This window comes from Schistocerca serialis, chromosome 9 (assembly GCF_023864345.2).
Source record: "Schistocerca serialis cubense isolate TAMUIC-IGC-003099 chromosome 9, iqSchSeri2.2, whole genome shotgun sequence".
In the NCBI taxonomy this organism is placed as follows: domain Eukaryota; kingdom Metazoa; phylum Arthropoda; class Insecta; order Orthoptera; family Acrididae; genus Schistocerca; species Schistocerca serialis.
The window spans coordinates 385,569,980-385,588,474 of record NC_064646.1 but is presented as its reverse complement, the minus strand read 5'-3'; the positions used below and the strand labels follow the sequence as shown (position 1 = coordinate 385,588,474).

Below are 18,495 nucleotides of genomic sequence, written 5' to 3'. Positions count from 1 at the left end.
ATGTAATAATTAGGCAGTGAAGAAATAACAAGCTAATGCAAGCAAGAATTGCGAAACAATCGACACTGAGCTGGAGAAGAGAACATGAAAATCTCACGAGACGCGCGTGGGCTATAGCACATGTAGTCTTGTAAGCCTGTTGGTGGCTGTTTCCCAACTTAATAGACCACAAGTGTCTTCTATAAAATTCTTCGTTTCGACTTCCACTACATAGCTGTGCTACGTTGTAAACAATAATCGTTTACACCCTATATATACTTCACGTTGTCTCTGAGTTCGTAGGCGAAGTAGACTTAATGGAAGCATAAAATAAAATGTGGTTTTCTCATCATACTTGCGTCAAATGCTTAGTAAAAATTAGGTTTTTATGCTGCATTATTCAAGTTAATGGAGCAATAATAATAATAATTAAGTTAGCAGTAGTAAAGTTTTTGGTTTGAAAGGTCCTTCTGAACAAATGTTTTTGAGATAATAAGAAAATACAGTTTTATGGCAATCTATGTCATTTCCAATGGAGAAACACCGCTTTTGCTACTGAGCCAAAATGACCCTCAACCCACTTTTTTTTCCAAAGAAACCAAACTAGCAGGTAATGCAAATTAGAAACAACAAAACTTAAAAATAATTAGACCCTTCCTAAATGTGATGTTTTGTATATGAAAGATACACGAAAATCGATTTATATGAATTTTCTTACACTAAAAATTAAGCAAATTATTGAAAGTTAGTTGCTAAATCAAGTCGATGAAACCAAAAAATATATGAATAACAAAAGAAATTTGCCTTGTTAAAAGTATGTCTTTTGCTATTCATCGATATAATGAAGTGAGCTGATATGCCCGTTTGTTACCTGAAAAGACGTACCTATTACATACAACGTGATTTTTATGTAATTTACGTAACTATAAAATACTTTTTGATTACCGGTCGTGGACGCTGAATAGCCAACCCAAGTACAAGAACAGTTTGGAACACATGTAAAACGGGCGAGCGCAGTGAGCGAAACGAACTGGATACTGAACTAACTAGGAGTAGTCGGCAGTGGAACTGAGACAGGTGGTCTTGCGAAGAACGACGAGTGTGGCCGAGGGAGACCGAGACTGAGACGAGCACGCGACCGAGGCTGGAACGAGAGCTGCCGAAGTGACCGCCGCGACCGAAGTGAACTAGCGAACTATGAACCGATCAAAAATGGTTCAAATGGCTCTGAGCACTATGGGACTCAACTTCTAAGGTCATCAGTCCCCTAGAACGTAGAACTACTTAAACCTAACTAACCTAAGGACATCACACACATCCATGCCCGAGGCAGGATTCGAACCTGCGACCGTAGCGGTCGCGCGGTTCCAGACTACAGCGCCTAGAACCGCTGAAACGAACCGATCGTTCCTCGTTCCCGGGCACTATAAGTAGACCGCCGCAACCGAAGTGAACTATGAACCGATCGTTCCTCGTTCCCTGGAACTATAAGTAGGCCGCCGCGACCGAAGCGAACTATGAACCGATCGTTCCTTGAAATTCGTTCCTCGGTCCTTTCGTTCATCTTGGTGAACCGTTCCTTTGCACCCGTTCGTTCGCGAACTACCCATCTGTAGCGCGTAGCGTATAGGTTCGTTTGAGCAGTTACCAGAAAGCGCCAGACAACAGGCTGTACTGCGCATGCGCAGCTACGATGACGTAGGCAGCCCGTGCTTGGTGCTTGCTCTGCTCATACGCATTTCATCGTATTTCTGGAGGAATTTCATTCGTGGTAGGGCATCACGTGACATGTGGAGCCCTGCGGCATGTTGTTGAGAGGACATACTGAGTTGTACTTAGAGCAATTGATTTATCATATCCTACTCAGATAAAGGATGCAAATAAGGAAACAGTTCTTGGCAAAATATCATTTCAACGGTGGACTCCACAGCTCGAAGTACAATAAAATTTTGCTAATGGGTGACTTTGTCAGATTTTCTTTTTAATTCGCACTCTTCAATACTGTTATGTAGCATTTCCAACAGATTTACATCTACACAGCACGACAATAAGCTAGTAGGATGGAACACAAATTTCTTGCAAAAAAATGAGACAGTTTCTTGTGTAGCTTACACCGGAATAAAGGACAATAAATTTCATGACTATTTCAGAATGTGAAAAAATTAACATTGTTGTCTGTGAGGCAAAGAAACTGTACAACTGACAGTTTATATTCTACTCTATGAATAAATATGAATCCATGTGGGGAGTTAAAACGATAAGATACGGTACGCTGCCAGTCTCAAATTTAACATAGAATGGCATTCTGTAAATTTAAGATGTAAACACAAATTAAGAAATAACTTCAGGCCTAGAGGAAGTACTAGACAAGTGCCTTGTGTTCGAAAAACATTTCCACAAAAGGCAGATTTGTAAGATTCTGCTACAGCTGTCATTATATTTGAAACAAAATATTTAGTTCAAAACTTCTGACCAAATTAGCCTACTTAGTCAGCTTCAAGTCAATGTTTACATATGTTCGTACGTATATAGCATTAAGAGATCTTACAGTGTCGTAAAAGGAATAGGACATCAGAGACTACTCCATCAGCATCGGAATTTCATAAACCATACTAAAATGCTTCATACCGCTCTAATTGCACATTTCTATGTCTAGATGCCCTCTGAAGTACCTGATATTCAGCTTTTCATGTGGTTTTCGTTATACCAATTTTCTTGGAGGTTCAGTGCTGTATTCTCATGTTTGTTCTTTATTATGGTATAACATCATTCGTCCCAGAAAATGAAAATTTGCACTTTAAATTGAACGAGGTTGAAAGTAGTCAATAGTAAGAAATGAAACACTTCGTTTCAAATAAATTAACAGCCTGTTTTGATTTCATTTGACGTGGGAGCTGTAAACGAAGACACGAAACGTATACACAGGTCACGTGGGAAGGACCCCTCCACCCCCCACTATAACTCAGCTTGCTCTGCGCATGCGCGAATCTGGCAGCTTGGGCGCGCCAGAAAAATTTTTCCGGGTAGCTTCTGGCTACTTGCTGCTACTGCTCATACAGCAAACAGCCACGCTTCAAGTAGCCAGAAGCGGGAGGAAGGCACTGCTCATACGCGAATTCAGCTCTGCGCATGCGCACGAACCCGCTGGCAACTGCTCATACGAACCTTATGGCGGATGGGCGAGCTCGAGAGTGGGGGAGCCACTGCGCGTGGTACTGTTGTCGGATTTAGACTAGCACCTTCCCTCGAGGCTGTAGCTCATTGGGAATCTTACTTTTGGTGAAACCCTAGTAGGAATGAGGGGCAGTCTTACAGAGGAAGTTGATGTGGTTCTGCCATGCAGTGGAGAGTGGAGGTTAGCACTGAGAGTTCAGTCTCCCAGAGGTAACAGATGTGAACTAATTCTGTCGAGGAGTGTAATGGACAGCAGTGAGTCGTCAGGTTTTGAGAGACACTGCTGTTCAATGGAGTGTAGTGGGAAGAGGTGACGAGTTGGACTTACGGAAAATGAGGACGAAGGGCTGCCCATGGACTTGGCGCGCCGCTTTAAGTAGCGCCTCATCTTGGCCTGCAGCAGCAAGTTCATGACGCGCAGCCGCTGCGCCTCGTCGTGCACTGCATCGAACTGATGCAGCAGCCGCTGCTGCCTGACCCGCGCCTCCCACGTGTTCGCCGGCGCCGGCTCCGCCTCCTCCTCTTCTGCCGCCTCCTCCACCAAGCTCCCCTCAGGAGACACAGGCTCTTCCTAACAACAGAGCGAGCCACTCCAAAATTATTGCTGTAGCGTAAAGAGGGCGTTCTTAACCCCCAAGAAAACTTACACCAACAGATAAAGATCATAAAGTGAATGTTTTCAGATAATGAACCAGTACAGGGAAACAATTATTTCTGGTTGTTTAAGGTACTGAATGGAAAAAAAACTGTGAAGACATGGGTTTGTAGCGGCCCAGGACCAATAAAGTTGGAGGCATCTGGGCAGGAGCCTCATTAACAACTGTTTGCATATTAGAATTTGCTGATAGGTTGTTGGGTCATGGTCAGCAAGGAGTTACCACTAAACGTCAGCATGAAGTTGTAGGTCGAAACCTAGCAGAAACTAAAGACGGATTTTTTGGCAGGGTCCATGCCGTCTTTCTCATTGTGCAGAAGGTAACAGGGATATCTCGAATGCAGACCCTAATTTTGACATTGTTGCCGTCCAAGATAGAATCCCAAGCAGAAACACTAATTGCTGAATACCAGGCCAGATTCAGAAAAGGACGCTCATGTGCGGAACAGATCTGGTGCTTAAAGACAATATTACAAATGAGGAAATGCAGAAACACAGTAGTTACATTCATCGACTTCAGGAAAGCATATGATTCAGTGGATCGTGGAACCCTGTTTAAAATCATGGAAGAATTTGGGATCGACCGAAAGACACGAAAAATCACAGAACAGACACTTATAGGAACAACGGCCAAAGTGAAATTCATGGGCGAAGTATCAGAACCCTTCGAAATCAAATCTGGAGTCCGACAGGGGGACGGACTATCTCCAATCCTTTTCAATATTGTTCTAGAAAAGATAATCAGGGAATGGGGATCTCACGTAAAGGGTATCCAAATTGGTATCAAGAAAGAGATCCGAATTAAAGTCAAGTGCCTTGCTTTCGCTGACGATATTGCAATTATCACCAATAACAGAACACAAGCGATTCACGCAGTGGAAAAACTACATGAAATTTCACAAAAAACCGGACTACAGATATCCTATGAAAAAACCCAATATATGGAAAGGCAGCCAGAAAATAAATCCCCTTTAATAGCAAAATATAGTAAACTTGCACAAGTCTGCCATTTTAAATACCTCGGTGAAACTATACAGACCTCAGGATTAAACCGAATTGCCAATGAACAAAGAATCACCAAGCTCCAGAAGGCCTACAAGCTAACATGGACGCATTACAACAAGAAGAGCATTTCGACAGACGCAAAATTAAGGCACTATACAACAGTGATTCTTCCAGAAGCAATCTATGCAGCTGAAACAACCGTGATTGATGATCATTTAAAAATTAAGGAAATAAAAAAGCAGGAACGAAAAATTCTCAGGAAGATTCACGGTCCAATCAACAAAAATGGCATTTGGATGAAGAGACCACAAAACGAACTCTATAGAAAGATCAGCATAGTAACAGATGAAATCAGACAGCGCCCTGCCAAATTTTATACACATATCTACAGGATGTAAGACTCCAGAACAGCAAAGAAATTATTCAATATTATAACAAGGAGTAAATGTGGCACAGAATGGCTGAAAGAGGTCCAGAGGGATCTACAGCAGATCAACATAAAAAATATCGAATATCGCACCGAGTGCCGGGATAAAATCACAAGCGTGAAGTTTGGGGAAAGAACATCGCGTCAGCCTGGTAAAAAATGGACAGAGGAGCGGAAGAAGGAGCATTCCGAGAGGATAAGGAGGTTTTGGGAAGCAAAGAAGAAAAACATCCGAAGATGAAATTATAAATTCAAGTTCAATCGCTCTCCTAAAGGGAAACAATCGTTATAATAATAATAATAATAATAATAATAATATACAGGGTGATCAAAAACTCAGTATAAATTTGAAAACTTAATAAACCACGGAATAATGTAGATAGAGAGGTAAAAATTGACACACATGCTTAGAATGACATGAGGTTTTATTAGAACCAGAAAAAAGAAACAAAGTATTGCTAGACGCATGAAAGATCTCTTGCTCGCGCTTTTGGTGATCATGGTGTGCTCAGCCGATACTTTCATCATGCTTGGCCTCCCAGGTCCCCAGACCTCAGTCCGTGCGATTATTGGCTTTGGGGTTACCTGAAGTCGCAAGTGTATCGAGATCGACCGACATCTCTATGGATACTGAAGGACAACATCCGACGCCAATGCCTCACCACAACTCCGGACATGCTTTACAGTGCTGTTCAGAACATTATTCCTCGACTACAGCTATTGTTGAGGGATGATCGTGGACATATTGAGCATTTCCTGTAAAGGCCATCATCTTCGCTTTGTCTTAGTTTGTTATGCTAATTATTCAGATCAGATTAAGCGCCATCTGTCGGACATTTTTTGAACGTTTGTATTCATTTGGTTCTAATAAAACCCTATGTCATTCCAAGCATGTGTGTCAATTTGTACCTATCTATCTACATTATTCCGTGATTTATTCAGTTTTCAAATTTATACTGACTTTTTGATCACCCGGTATATATACCATAAGACTGGATGCATGTATGGTCCACATATCCTTGTAATCCACTTGATCGATACCAGCCAAACTTGGTACACAAATTAATTACTGTCTGGAAAGAATCACGATGGAGGTAAGATCTACCTACCCGTCGAAGGGATGGAGGCTGAGAGTCAAAAAGAGGCATAGTTCACGACGCGCAAATAGCCAGAATAAATTCATCCAGTATCTCAGAACGGTAGTAGTTAGTGACTTGCAGCAACATCGCAGCTAATTTCAAACCTTAACAAGACTTTTTTTGGCTCACACCTACCACGAAATGATGAAAGCAAAAATGCTTATCGTTCACTACATCTTCGCTGTCCATGCAGTACAACTGCCACATCAGACATTATCTTTAAATTTATTTCTTCTCTACTAATAACTGTTGTTGCAACCCATTTTACAGACATAGTCACATATGCCATTGAATGTATCTGCAAAAATATATTATTGTACGACACATCGTTCAAGACACACAGCGTCATAAACACTGTGCTGCTTGAAAATGAAACTGCAGGGAGACGTTCGCTAGAGATACAGGTGTAGAAATTGTGTATAAATATGTGTGAAATACGATACATGTGAAACGTATATGTACATATTCCGGTAAAGTTGTGGGTAATAAGCTCCTTCTAAACCCCTGGATCAACTTACAGCCAAACTTGGTTCAAATATTACTTACTATTTGGAAAGAAATACTGTGGAGGTAAGAACCAAATGAGGGAAAGGAGAGGGCGGAGTCGAAGGTAGATGGCCTGAAGAGAAGACAGAAACTGTAGGGGGAGCTAGAGGGGGAGAAGGAGATGGACAGACACGGGAGGAGGACATGAAAAAAAAGATGGGGGACGAGCAGATGGACAGGGAGAGAAAGGAGCAGCAAATGGACAGAGAGAGGGGCAGGAGAAGATGGACAGACGTAGCTAGATTGGGAGAGAAGTAGCTCAGCATGCAATTTTGCCAGATTTCGTGCCCACCCCCTACGTTGTGATGCACTGTTGCCAGAATTCTTACAAGGGCCAATTGTTTTATGTATAAAATAACAGGAAATTCAAAATTTGGTGCAAAATTTTTAAAAAATGGCAAGAAAATCGAAAATTGGCTGGAAATTCAAACAATAGCCCAATTGCGCTAGCGCGTTTTTTCCCCACTTCTGTGACGTCGCTGTGTAAGTAGGACAGTTATCCTAAGTATAAATTGGCAGAAAACTGAAAAATTCAAGATGGCTCATTGTCATGTTGGTAGAAGTTGGTCATTTGTGCTAGGTAAAATATTCAACATGGCTGACCTGGAATACTGGTGCAGCTCTGTGATGTCAGAATCCAAGATGGATGACCTAGAACATGAGGCCAGACTGTATTGTTATCAAATTTCTTCCCTGCGACAAAGGATGTTTGTTTCTCCTGTAGGTCCAAGTCTGCTGTTCTGAAACAATGGGCAAGGTATACACCCCTCCCTTCAACTTGTACCAGTTATAGGGCAAGTCTCAGCCATCTGTGATGTATATGGGGACTGAAGCAACGAATGAAAATTTTTACCTAGGTCGGGATTCGAACCCAGGTATCCTGCTCACTTGGCAAATGTAACCACTTGGCCACCCTAGTACGGAGGCTCTGCACAACTCCACGAACTAGCCTAGCACGCCTCAATCCAAATTCCCATTCACACCTGAGCCCACTTGGTACTCTGCCTAAACTAGGACAGCATTGCAGATGCTTTAGCACAATTTTTTATTTGCAGCTTCAGTTTTAGACAACATTCCATTAGAACTACTGATGGCCTTGGGAGAGCCAGTCATGACAAAACTCTACCATCTGGTGAGCAAGACGTATGAGACAGGCGAAATACCCTCAGACTTCAAGAAGAATATAATAATTCCAATCCCAAAGAAAGCAGGTGTTGACAGATGTGAAAATTACCGAACTATCAGTTTAATAAGTCACAGCTGCAAAATACTAACGCGAATTCTTTACAGACGAATGGAAAAACTGGTAGAAGCGGACCTCGGGGAAGATCAGTTTGGATTCCGTTGAAATGTTGGAACACGTGAGGCAATACTAACCTTACGACTTATCTTAGAAGAAAGATTAAGGAAAGGCAAACCTACGTTTCTAGCATTTGTAGACTTAGAGAAAGCTTTTGACAATGTTAACTGGAATACTCTCTTTCAAATTCTGAAGGTGGCAGGTATAAGATACAGGGAGCGAAAGGCTATTTACAATTTGTACAGAAATCAGATGGCAGTTATAAGAGTCGAAGGGCATGAAAGGGACGCAGTGGTTGGGAAAGGAGTGAGACAGGGTTGTAGCCTCTCCCCGATGTTATTCAATCTGTATATTGAGCAAGCAGTAAAGGAAACAAACGAAAAATTCGGAGTAGGTATTAAAATCCACGGAGAAGAAATAAAAACTTTGAGGTTCGCCGATGACATTGTAATTCTGTCAGAGACAGCAAAGGACTTGGAAGAGCAGTTGAATGGAATGGACAGTGTCTTGAAAGGAGGATATAAGATGAACATCACCAAAAGCAAAACGAGGATAATGGAACGTAGTCAAATTAAATCGGGTGATGCTGAGGGAATTATATTAGGAAATGAGACACTTAAAGTAGTAAAGGAGTTTTGCTATTTAGGGAGCAAAATAACATGATGGTCGAAGTAGAGAGGATATAAAATGTAGACTGACAATGGCAAGCAAATCGTTTCTGAAGAAGAGAAATTTGTTAACATCGAGTATAGATTTAAGTGTCAGGAAGTCGTTTCTGAAAGTATTTGTATGGAGTGTAGCCATGTATGGAAGTGAAACATGGACGATAACTAGTTTGGACAAGAAGAGAATAGAAGCTTTCGAAATGTGGTGCTACAGAAGAATGCTGAAGATAAGGTGGGTAGATCACGTAACTAATGAGGAGGTACTGAATAGGATTGGGGAGAAGAGAAGTTTGTGGCACAACTTGACTAGAAGGAGGGATCGGTTGGTAGGACATGTTATGAGGCATCAAGGGATCACAAATTTAGCATTGGAGGGCAGCATGGAGGGTAAAAATCGTAGAGGGAGACCAAGAGATGAATACACTAAGCAGATTCAGAAGGATGTAGGTTGCAGTAGGTACTGGGAGATGAAGAAACTTGCACAGGATAGAGTAGCATGGAGAGCTGCATCAAACCAGTCTCAGGACTGAAGAATACAACAACAACAACAGTTTGCATATATATAGATCAGTGATCGATGGAGTTGTGTGGACGTCCTCCAGAGGAATTCTGCTCGGTTGCCGCATTACATCGTCAAAATCGTGAGATGGTTGGAGGACGCTACCCAAAATGCTCCAAACGTTCTCAGTTGGTGAGAGATCCGGTGACCTTGCTGGCCAACGTACGATTTTGCAAGCACAAAGACAAGCAGTAGAAATTCTTGCCGTATGTGGGAGTGCATTATCTTGCTGAAATCTTAGCCCGGGATAGTTTGTCCTCAAGGACAACAGAACGGGCGTAGAATATCGTTGACATACCGCTGTGCCGTTAAGTATAACGCAGGTGACAACCAAAGGGGTCCAGCTATGAAAAGGAATGGCACCCCAGAGCATCAGCCCTGGTTGTCGGGCCGTATGATGGGCGACAGTCAGGTTCGTATCCCATCGAAGTCTGGGAAGTCTCCAGACATGTCAGATCTTGGACAAAAGGTGTTTGTTTGTTTCCCACGCAGTTTCAGGCCTGTCTATTAGACAAAGCTTGTCAATCTGAGCCTGAAGATGTCTTTCATCTTGCAGGTAGTATCCACTCTCCTGACCTATTTTCAGAGACATGAAAACCCAGTTAACGTATTTTCTGCAGACTATAATTCACTGGGAGGCTTATCGGTATTTTTTAAAACAGTGAGGCCATTTCTGGAATTCCTGCATACTATTTATCGTAAGTTCACAGGCGTAAACAATTCTCTGCCCCCCCCCCCCCCCCCCCCACCCATTACCGTCACAGTTTAGGCAATTGTCACCCTATCTTTGGATCTGACATGTCCTAAGGTTAAGTGCAATTATGTTTAAACAACTACTACAATTGCTGGGAGAGAATAGTAAAAAAATAAACTCATCCTAAATTTAGAATAGTGAGAAATTCTCTTAGTCTATGTTTAAAATGCTTGAAAACTCTCTTGTTGTTTGCAGTAGACCACCTTTCCAGATCTTAAAACTGTGCAGTTTACTAGTACTGGTTGGCGAACACTCGTCACTGCCCAGTCTCATACGACTGTCGTGCTATCGACAGAGGGTGTCAAATTGATTCCGTATTTTTAGATTTCCAGAAGGCTTTCGACACCGTTCCTCACAAGCGTCTTCTAACCAAACTGCGTGCCAACGGAGTATCGCCTTACTTGTGCGACTGGATTCGTGATTTCCTGTCAGAAAGGTCACAGTTCGTAGTAATAGACGGAAATTCATGAAGTAAATCAGTAGTAATATCCACGGTTCCCCAAGGAAGTGTTATAGGCCCTCTATTGTTCCTGATCTACATTAACGACATAAGAGACAATCTGAGTAGCCGTCTTAGATTGTTTGCAGATGATGCTGTCATTTACCGTCTTCTAAAGTTATCAGGTTATCAAAACGAATTGCAAAATGATTCAGATAAGATATCTGTATGGTGCGAAAAGTGGCAATTGACCCTGAATAAGGAAAAGTGTGGAGTTATTCACATGAGTACTAAAAGAAATCAGCTAGATTTCGATTACGCGATAAGTCACACAAATCTAAAGGCTGGAAATTCAACTAAATACTTAGGGATTACAATTACAGATAACCTAAATTGGAACGATTACATAGATAATGTTGTGGGTAGAGCAAATCAAAGACTGCGGTTCATTGGCAGAACACTTAGAAGGTGTAACAGCTCTACTAAATAGACTGCTTACACCACGCATGTCCGCCCTATTTTGGAGTGCCGCTGTGCGGTGTGGGATCCGGATCAGGTGGGACTGACGGATGACATCGAAAAAGTACAAAGAAGGGCATCTCGTTTTGTATTATCGCGAAATAGGGGAGATAGTACCACATACATGATACGTGAATTGGAGTGGCAATCATTAAAAAAATGGCGTTTTTCGTTGCGACTGAATCTTCTCATGAAATTTCAATCACCAGTTTTCTCCTCAGATTGCGAAAACATTCTGTTGGCACCCACCTACATAGGGAGAAATGATCATACGATAAAATAAGAGAAATCAGGGCTCACACAGAAAAATTTAAGTGCTCGTTTTTCCCACGTGCCGTATGAGAGTGGAACGGTAGAGAGACAGCTGGAAGGTGGTTCATTGAACCCTCTGCCAGGCACTTTATTGTGAATGGCAAAGTAATCACGTAGATGTACATGTAGACAGGAATGGGAAATGAACGCACTTGCATATAATTTACACAAATACCACACCGGGCAGCACTGAGCTGGACTTCTGCAGTCACCGCCCCTCCGGACTGCTGTAAAGTCGCACCAACACTCTCCGTAAGGCATCTCGTCTGCACAACGTGAGACCACACTCCACCGCTATCGTCAAACTGCCCTTAGCACACAGTGCACTGTTACAGAGAGGATGTTTATACCTACTGCTCTGGACCAGTCACCACCACAACAACAGTTACGTTGCTGTCAGTTGCTTGTAATTTATTGTACTGTGTAGATAGTGTACCGCTACCACAGCTGACTACATTTTTTCAGACTTAAGAACTGTAAGGCATCACACTGTGCTGTGTGCCAGATGTCATCTACTACCGGGACGGCCCCCTGTCCACCCGCTCTCACTCGGAGCTGTACCGCCACGAAGTTATTCTCAGACGTTTGGGGACAATAGGACCACATGAAGGCACACCTTCAAGCCTTACTCCATTTATGGGAGAAATAGAGACGTCCCTTTCACAGATCATTAATGTGAAAGTTTACAAAACATATAACTGCGACGATAGTTTAACAATATGCAGTACTCCTAATCCCTGTTTTAAAGTATCACCCAGACAGAACTACACAGATTTGTAGGAAATGCGCCTAAAGGAACGGATGTAACTACTTTTAAGCTCAAACTTCCCTCTATGTGAAGAACAACAATCTATTTGCTACTAACTCCCCAACCCAACCACAAATCTAATTTTACACCCTCTATTCTATTCACATGACGGCAGTGCGGAACTGTTTCACACACAGCACTAACATAATAGGTACATGTATCTAACGCCATGCAGTGACGTGAGAATTAACAACAACATGGAATATGCTAGCAACTCTTCAAATCAGTCATAAACCTCACGTGACATTCTGTACTTTGTTCACGTGGTGACGTCTCGGAAATGTATTGAACAAAGACCATAAGTCAGTAACATTAATTTCTACTGTGTTATCCTCATGTGACGTTCCAACACAGTAAACCACTTGGACGAAGCATGCTATATCTATTATACACTCCACTATACCGTTATCCAACAGGTAAACCGGAAACAGGCGACGTACACAACACTACTGCCCTCATTCTATATAGTTAGGTTTTCAAAGAGTATTGATATATTGGAATGAATTTCCAGCGTTTTGTTGACTATATAGTTGCTTGTTACAAACGTTTCGCTGTTTTTTCTTAATGTCTCCCGGGTTACGAAAAACAATTACTTCTGTATCGCGACAAAACTACACACAACTATATAGCATGAATCGTAATACTGCTTTTATTGATGGAAAACAGACAAGATTACTCTCGTGATCCTGTGTAGTTAGATTTCCAGAGATGATTTCCACACGGGCAGTCCGTTCGACCTTTCTACATTAAAGACATCATTTTTGTGGCAAATCTAACGTGTCTGACTAAAACATTGTAGGCATTCTGCTTACCGACTTGGAGTTAATGCGTGTGACGCCTGATATTAATTTTTTATATCGGTATTGCACTTTCAGGCACTGTAGCACAATAAATAGAGAAGAGAAGGACGTCCCTTGGATAGATCTTCAATGCGATGTAGCACTAGAACTACAAATTTGGGAAATGAGCCAGTATAAATACGAAACCGGCCAGTGTGGTCGAACGGTTCCAGGCGCTTCAGTCTGGAACCGCGCGACCGCTACGGTCACAGGTTCGAATCCTGCCTCGGGCAGGATCTATAGCCTTAGGTTAGTTAGGTTTAAGTAGTTCTAAGTTCTAGGGGACTGATGACCTCGGATGCAAAGTCCCAGAGTGCTCAGAGCCATTTGAGCCATAAATACGAAATCCACCAAATACGGCACGACAGCTTCGGAAACTGTAAAATTGAAATTGCACTGTACGATGTGCTTTTGTTACGCAGTGTGAACACAGGACAAGTGATCTAGTTAGCCAGTTACCGTGGGAATAGCAGACGTGATCTATTTAGCCAACGTTAACGTGACTATTTCGTCGCGCGCGCGCACAAATTAACATACATACAGTATATAAATAAGTAGATCTATGGCTACATATATAGTTCTGGTTCTGCTTATTCTTCGTCAAAGATGTGGTTAGGCTGGGATATAAGACGAGATCTTAAACTGATGCGGATGAAGCAATGGCAATGGCATCGGGCTCTTGTTTGAGAAAAATATATGGCTGTTTCATTCAGAATATGTCGTGGTTTCCTATTAGAAATTTCCGAGGGTATGGTATGATTGGACATAACAACAGAACGTAATCCCAGAAAATTAAAGAGAAGGACATTGTGACATTGTTACTAAACCATCGTAAATTTTACTACTCCATATTTTATTCAAAGGAACTCACAATTTATAGTTTATTCACTAGTTAGTTAAAAGGTTTCCAGTGGTATGTCACATACAAAATGTCCCATTTTAATTTATATTGACAAGTGAACTGCTCGAAACGTTGGCGGGAACCACGAATTTTTACTAGCTGCAATCGTAAATTTAGGATGGTTAGTGATCTGGTGTTAAATTCCTCGGAATGGATCAATGACTTTTATATGCTTTGTTGTTACAAATACTCGACTATTATTCTAGTAACATGTCGCGATTTCCAGAAGTACGGCTAAGCTGTTTTCGGCTGTATTTTCGAATGTATCGTGATTTCCTGTGGTGTTGTTAGTCTGGAACATAAGACCACAGCTGGAATTGGCAGAGAAAATCTGGTTGGATGACAGACTGATCTATAGCCTAGACAGAGGTCTAGGTAAAATTGGAATGGAACAGTTTGGTTGTGACTTGGCGAAGCCAACAAATGCGAGAACAAAAAACCTGGTGGTGATAACAGACTGATCTGTAGCGTAGTCAGACGTCTAGGTTAGGTTGAAATCCAAAAGTTCCGTTGTTAGTTGGCGAAGCGAACGGATGTGAAAGCAAAAACCTCATTGTAGTGACAGACTGATCTACAGCGTAGCCAGAGGTCTAGGTTAGGTTGGATTGCAACAGTTCGATTGTGAGTTGGCGAAGCCAACGAATATGAAAACAAAAAATTTGATTTTGGTGTCAGACTAATCTGTACCATAACCAGAGGTCTACGTTAGGTTAGAATGAAACGGTTTGGTTGTTAGTTGACAAAGCCAACGAATACGAGAGCTAAAAACCTGGCTGTGGTGAAAGACCGATCTGTAGAGTAGCCCAAGGTCTAGGTTAGGTTGGAATGCAAATGTTTGTTTGTGTGTTGGCGAATCCAACGAATGTAAAACCATAAAATTCTCCTTGATGAAATGGCTTACCGTACACTATAATATTTTTGTAATCATTGGGCATTATTGCAGAATTTTGCAAGTGCAGTGTTTGTGGAAATAAAGTGCGATTTTACAATGCACTATACTGTAACATAGTTTAATGGTTCTTGGTGCCCCTCCACTCGCATAAATTATGATAATAACTCTAACTAGACACAAATTTTTTACACTCCCGTTCTTATTTATTTCGGTTATCTTCAACTCGTTTACATGTAAATCGTGAGTAAATAATGACCGCGTTAAATGTGAGTATAATTTTATCGCATGCTATACTCGTTTGTTTACGAGTATGATCCGTTCCCTTCAAAGATTGCCTCTATGCAACATCTTTGCCTTAGGTACGACGTCATTGGTCAAACCCGACGAGTGGAGTCGGACACTAGAATTTATCCTAAAAATTCTACCCAAGACATGAAATTTGTGAACACTTCAGTCAAGCAGTTTACGAGAGGTTTTCCCATCGGTTAAACAATATCAGGAGCTCCCAGAACTTGCGTGAAAGACATACGTATTACAATTTGCTCACTAGAGAAGTTCTGAATTGAAACCAGCTACAAGTGTTTGTCCTTCGTCGTGGAACTAGAATTCCCGATCGATGTTACCAAATAAGTATGTGTATTGTGGAGATAAATTTCCAATTACCGGCTGAAACCTGATTTTCTGCCTGCATCTGTGTCGCGATTGGTCGTCGTCAATTCCTAGAATTCAACGGACGTTGCCAACGTCAGCACACTACGGCCGCCGCCGGACAATGGTTTCACGTCACCGATGAAAGACGACAATAAGCAATGAATTTCTACAAGCAGCAGTGAAACTTGTAATCTTGGATGTCACAAATATTTACCTATTTTTCCCGAATATGTCAGATTTCCAAGATTGTGGCTGGGTTGGTACCTAACAGTCCAGGTAAAATTGCTGCAACTGAAAGCAGCAACAATGAAATTACAGTCTTAGCTGTCACAAATATTTGGCTGTTTCTCCCGAATATGTAGCGATTTCCAAGGCTGTGTTTAGGTTAGGATCTAATAGCACAGTTTTCTTTCTCGAATACGATTTCGTATCTATATTGAGAGAAGAAGATGACAGTATGGTTTCGTCTCTTACGTCCAGAGCACATCGTCTGCTTGCTGCTCTATGACCATATCTCCATATCTCATGAGGAGCGCTGACAACATTGCTACATGGAATACGTATGTACGCCACTGGTTCCAAATTAGACACTTACCAATGTCTTGGCAGATTCTAAGTGTTCCGTAGAACAGTCTCCTGCTCTTGCGTGAAAGTCTCCGGCGTCCATGGCAGAGGTGTCTCCAGCGTCCATGGCAGCAGAGGTGCGTTACTCCTCTGTGATGAACTGCAACTTGAATGTCACGAGAAGACTGTGGCACTCTACCGCCGAAAGCGTGGAATGCACTGTAAAGGTTACAGCAAGATGCTCGACCTAAGCCAGCACTCGTCTTTCGTACTCTATCAACACCGGAATCGAACTGGATATGTATTTCCCTTGACGTTTCCGATACACACGTTGGAAGTAAACTGCCGAAAACAATTCGAAAAAGAATCGAAATTAAGAGCAACAGCTCAAGTCGATGCACGCAGCTCCGTATGTTGACGTTGCCAACAGCTGTTTATATTGACGTTGCCACGGCAGCATTCTGTTTTTTTTTTTTTTTTTTTTTTTTTTTTTCCCTTAAGCGGCCACTCACTTAACTGAGTGCTTCACAAGTATGCATGAACAAGAGTGCTTGAGCGCGTGTAGGAAAAATTTGCGCAAGCATGATTTCCATTATGCATGCTTGTGCCAGCGCTCAAACGTGTGAAGGCTTGAATGCGTGTGTAAGCATTCGTCAGCGATCTGATTTGATTTAATTTTGATTTCGTACTGTTAAATTCTGTACGAAGGTCGAACTGTTAGGCAGGACAAGTCAACGTATGCAATGTTATACAGGGTGGTCCATTGATCGTGACGGGCCAAATATCTGACGAAATAAGCATCAAACGAAAAAACTCCAAAGAACGAAACTCGTCTAGCTTGAAGGGTGAAACCAGATCGCGCTATGATTGGCCCGCTATATGGCACTGCCATAGGTCAAACGGATATCAACTGCTTTTTTTTAAAATAGGAAACCCCATTTTTTATTACATATTCGTGTAGTACGTAAAGAAATACGAATGTTTTAGTTTTAACCACATTTTTCGATTTCTTCAAAAAATGGCTCTGAGCACTATGGGACTTAACATCTGTGGTCATCAGTCCGCTAGAACTTAGAACGACTTAAACCTAACTAACCTAAGGACATCACACACATCCATGCCCGAGGCAGGATTCGAACCTGCGACCGTAGCCGTCTCGTGGTTCCTGACTGAGCGCCTAGAACCGCTAGACCACCGCGGCCGGCTTTTCGATTTGTGATAAATGGCGCTGTGTAATAGTCACAAACATATGGTTCACAATTTTAGACGAACAGTTGGTAACAGGTAGGCTTTTTAAATTAAAATACAGAACGTAGGTACGTTTGAACATTTTATTTCGGTTGTTCCAATGTGATACATGCACCTTTGCGAACTTATCGTTTCTGAGAACGCATGCTTTTACCGAGTGATTACCTGTAAATACCACATTAATGCAATAAATGCTCAAAATGATGTCCGTCAACCTCAATGCATTTGGCAATACGTGTAACGACATTCCTCTCAACAGCGAGTAGTTCGCCTTCCGTAATGTTCGCACATGCATTGACAATGCACCGACGCACGTAGTCAGGCGTTGTCGGTGGATCACGATAGCAAATATCCTTCAACTTTCCCCACAGAAAGAAATCCGGGGACGTCAGATCCGGTGAACGTGCGGGACATGATATGGTGCTTCGACGACCAATCCACCTGTCATGAAATATGCTATTCAATACCGCTTCAAGCGCACACGAGCTATGTGCCGCACATCCATCATATTGGAAGTACATCGCCATTCTGTCATGCAGTGAAACATCTTGTAGTAACATCGGTAGAACGTTACGTAGTAAATCAGCATACATTGCACCATTTTGATTGCCATCGATAAAATGGGGCCAATAATCCTTCCTCCCATAATGCCGCACCATACATTAACCCGCCAAGGTCGCTGATGTTCCACTTGTCGCAACCATCGTGGATTTTCCGTGGCCTAATAGTGCATATTATGCCGGCTTACGTTACCGCCGTTGGTGAATGACGCTTCGTCGCTAAATAGAATACGTGCAAAAAACCTGTCATCGTCCATAATTTCTCTTGTGCGCAGTGGCAGAACTGTACACGACGATCAAAGTCGTCGCCATGCAATTCCTGGTGCATACAAATATGGTACAGGTGCAATCGATGTTGATGTAGCATTCTCAACACCGACGTTTTTGAGATACCCGATTCTCGCGCAACTTGTTTCCTACTGATGTGCGGATTAGCCGCGACAGCAGCTAAAACAACTACTTGGGCATCATCATTTGTTGCAGGTCGTGGTTGACGTTTCACACGTGGCTTAACACTTCCCGTTCCCGTAAATAACGTAACTACCCGGCGAACGGTCAG

General features: G+C 42.2%; 1 protein-coding gene across 1 annotated transcript in view; it reads right to left on the bottom strand.

Annotated features, from left to right (window-relative positions):
• The window catches only part of LOC126419632 (uncharacterized), a 151,662-nt gene that overhangs the window by 47,591 nt on the left and 85,576 nt on the right, over nucleotides 1-18,495 (bottom strand). The window contains exon 2 of the mRNA XM_050086821.1: nucleotides 3,482-3,724. Coding sequence (XP_049942778.1) covers nucleotides 3,482-3,724 — 243 coding nt within the window. The remainder of the gene's footprint in view (nucleotides 1-3,481; nucleotides 3,725-18,495) is intronic.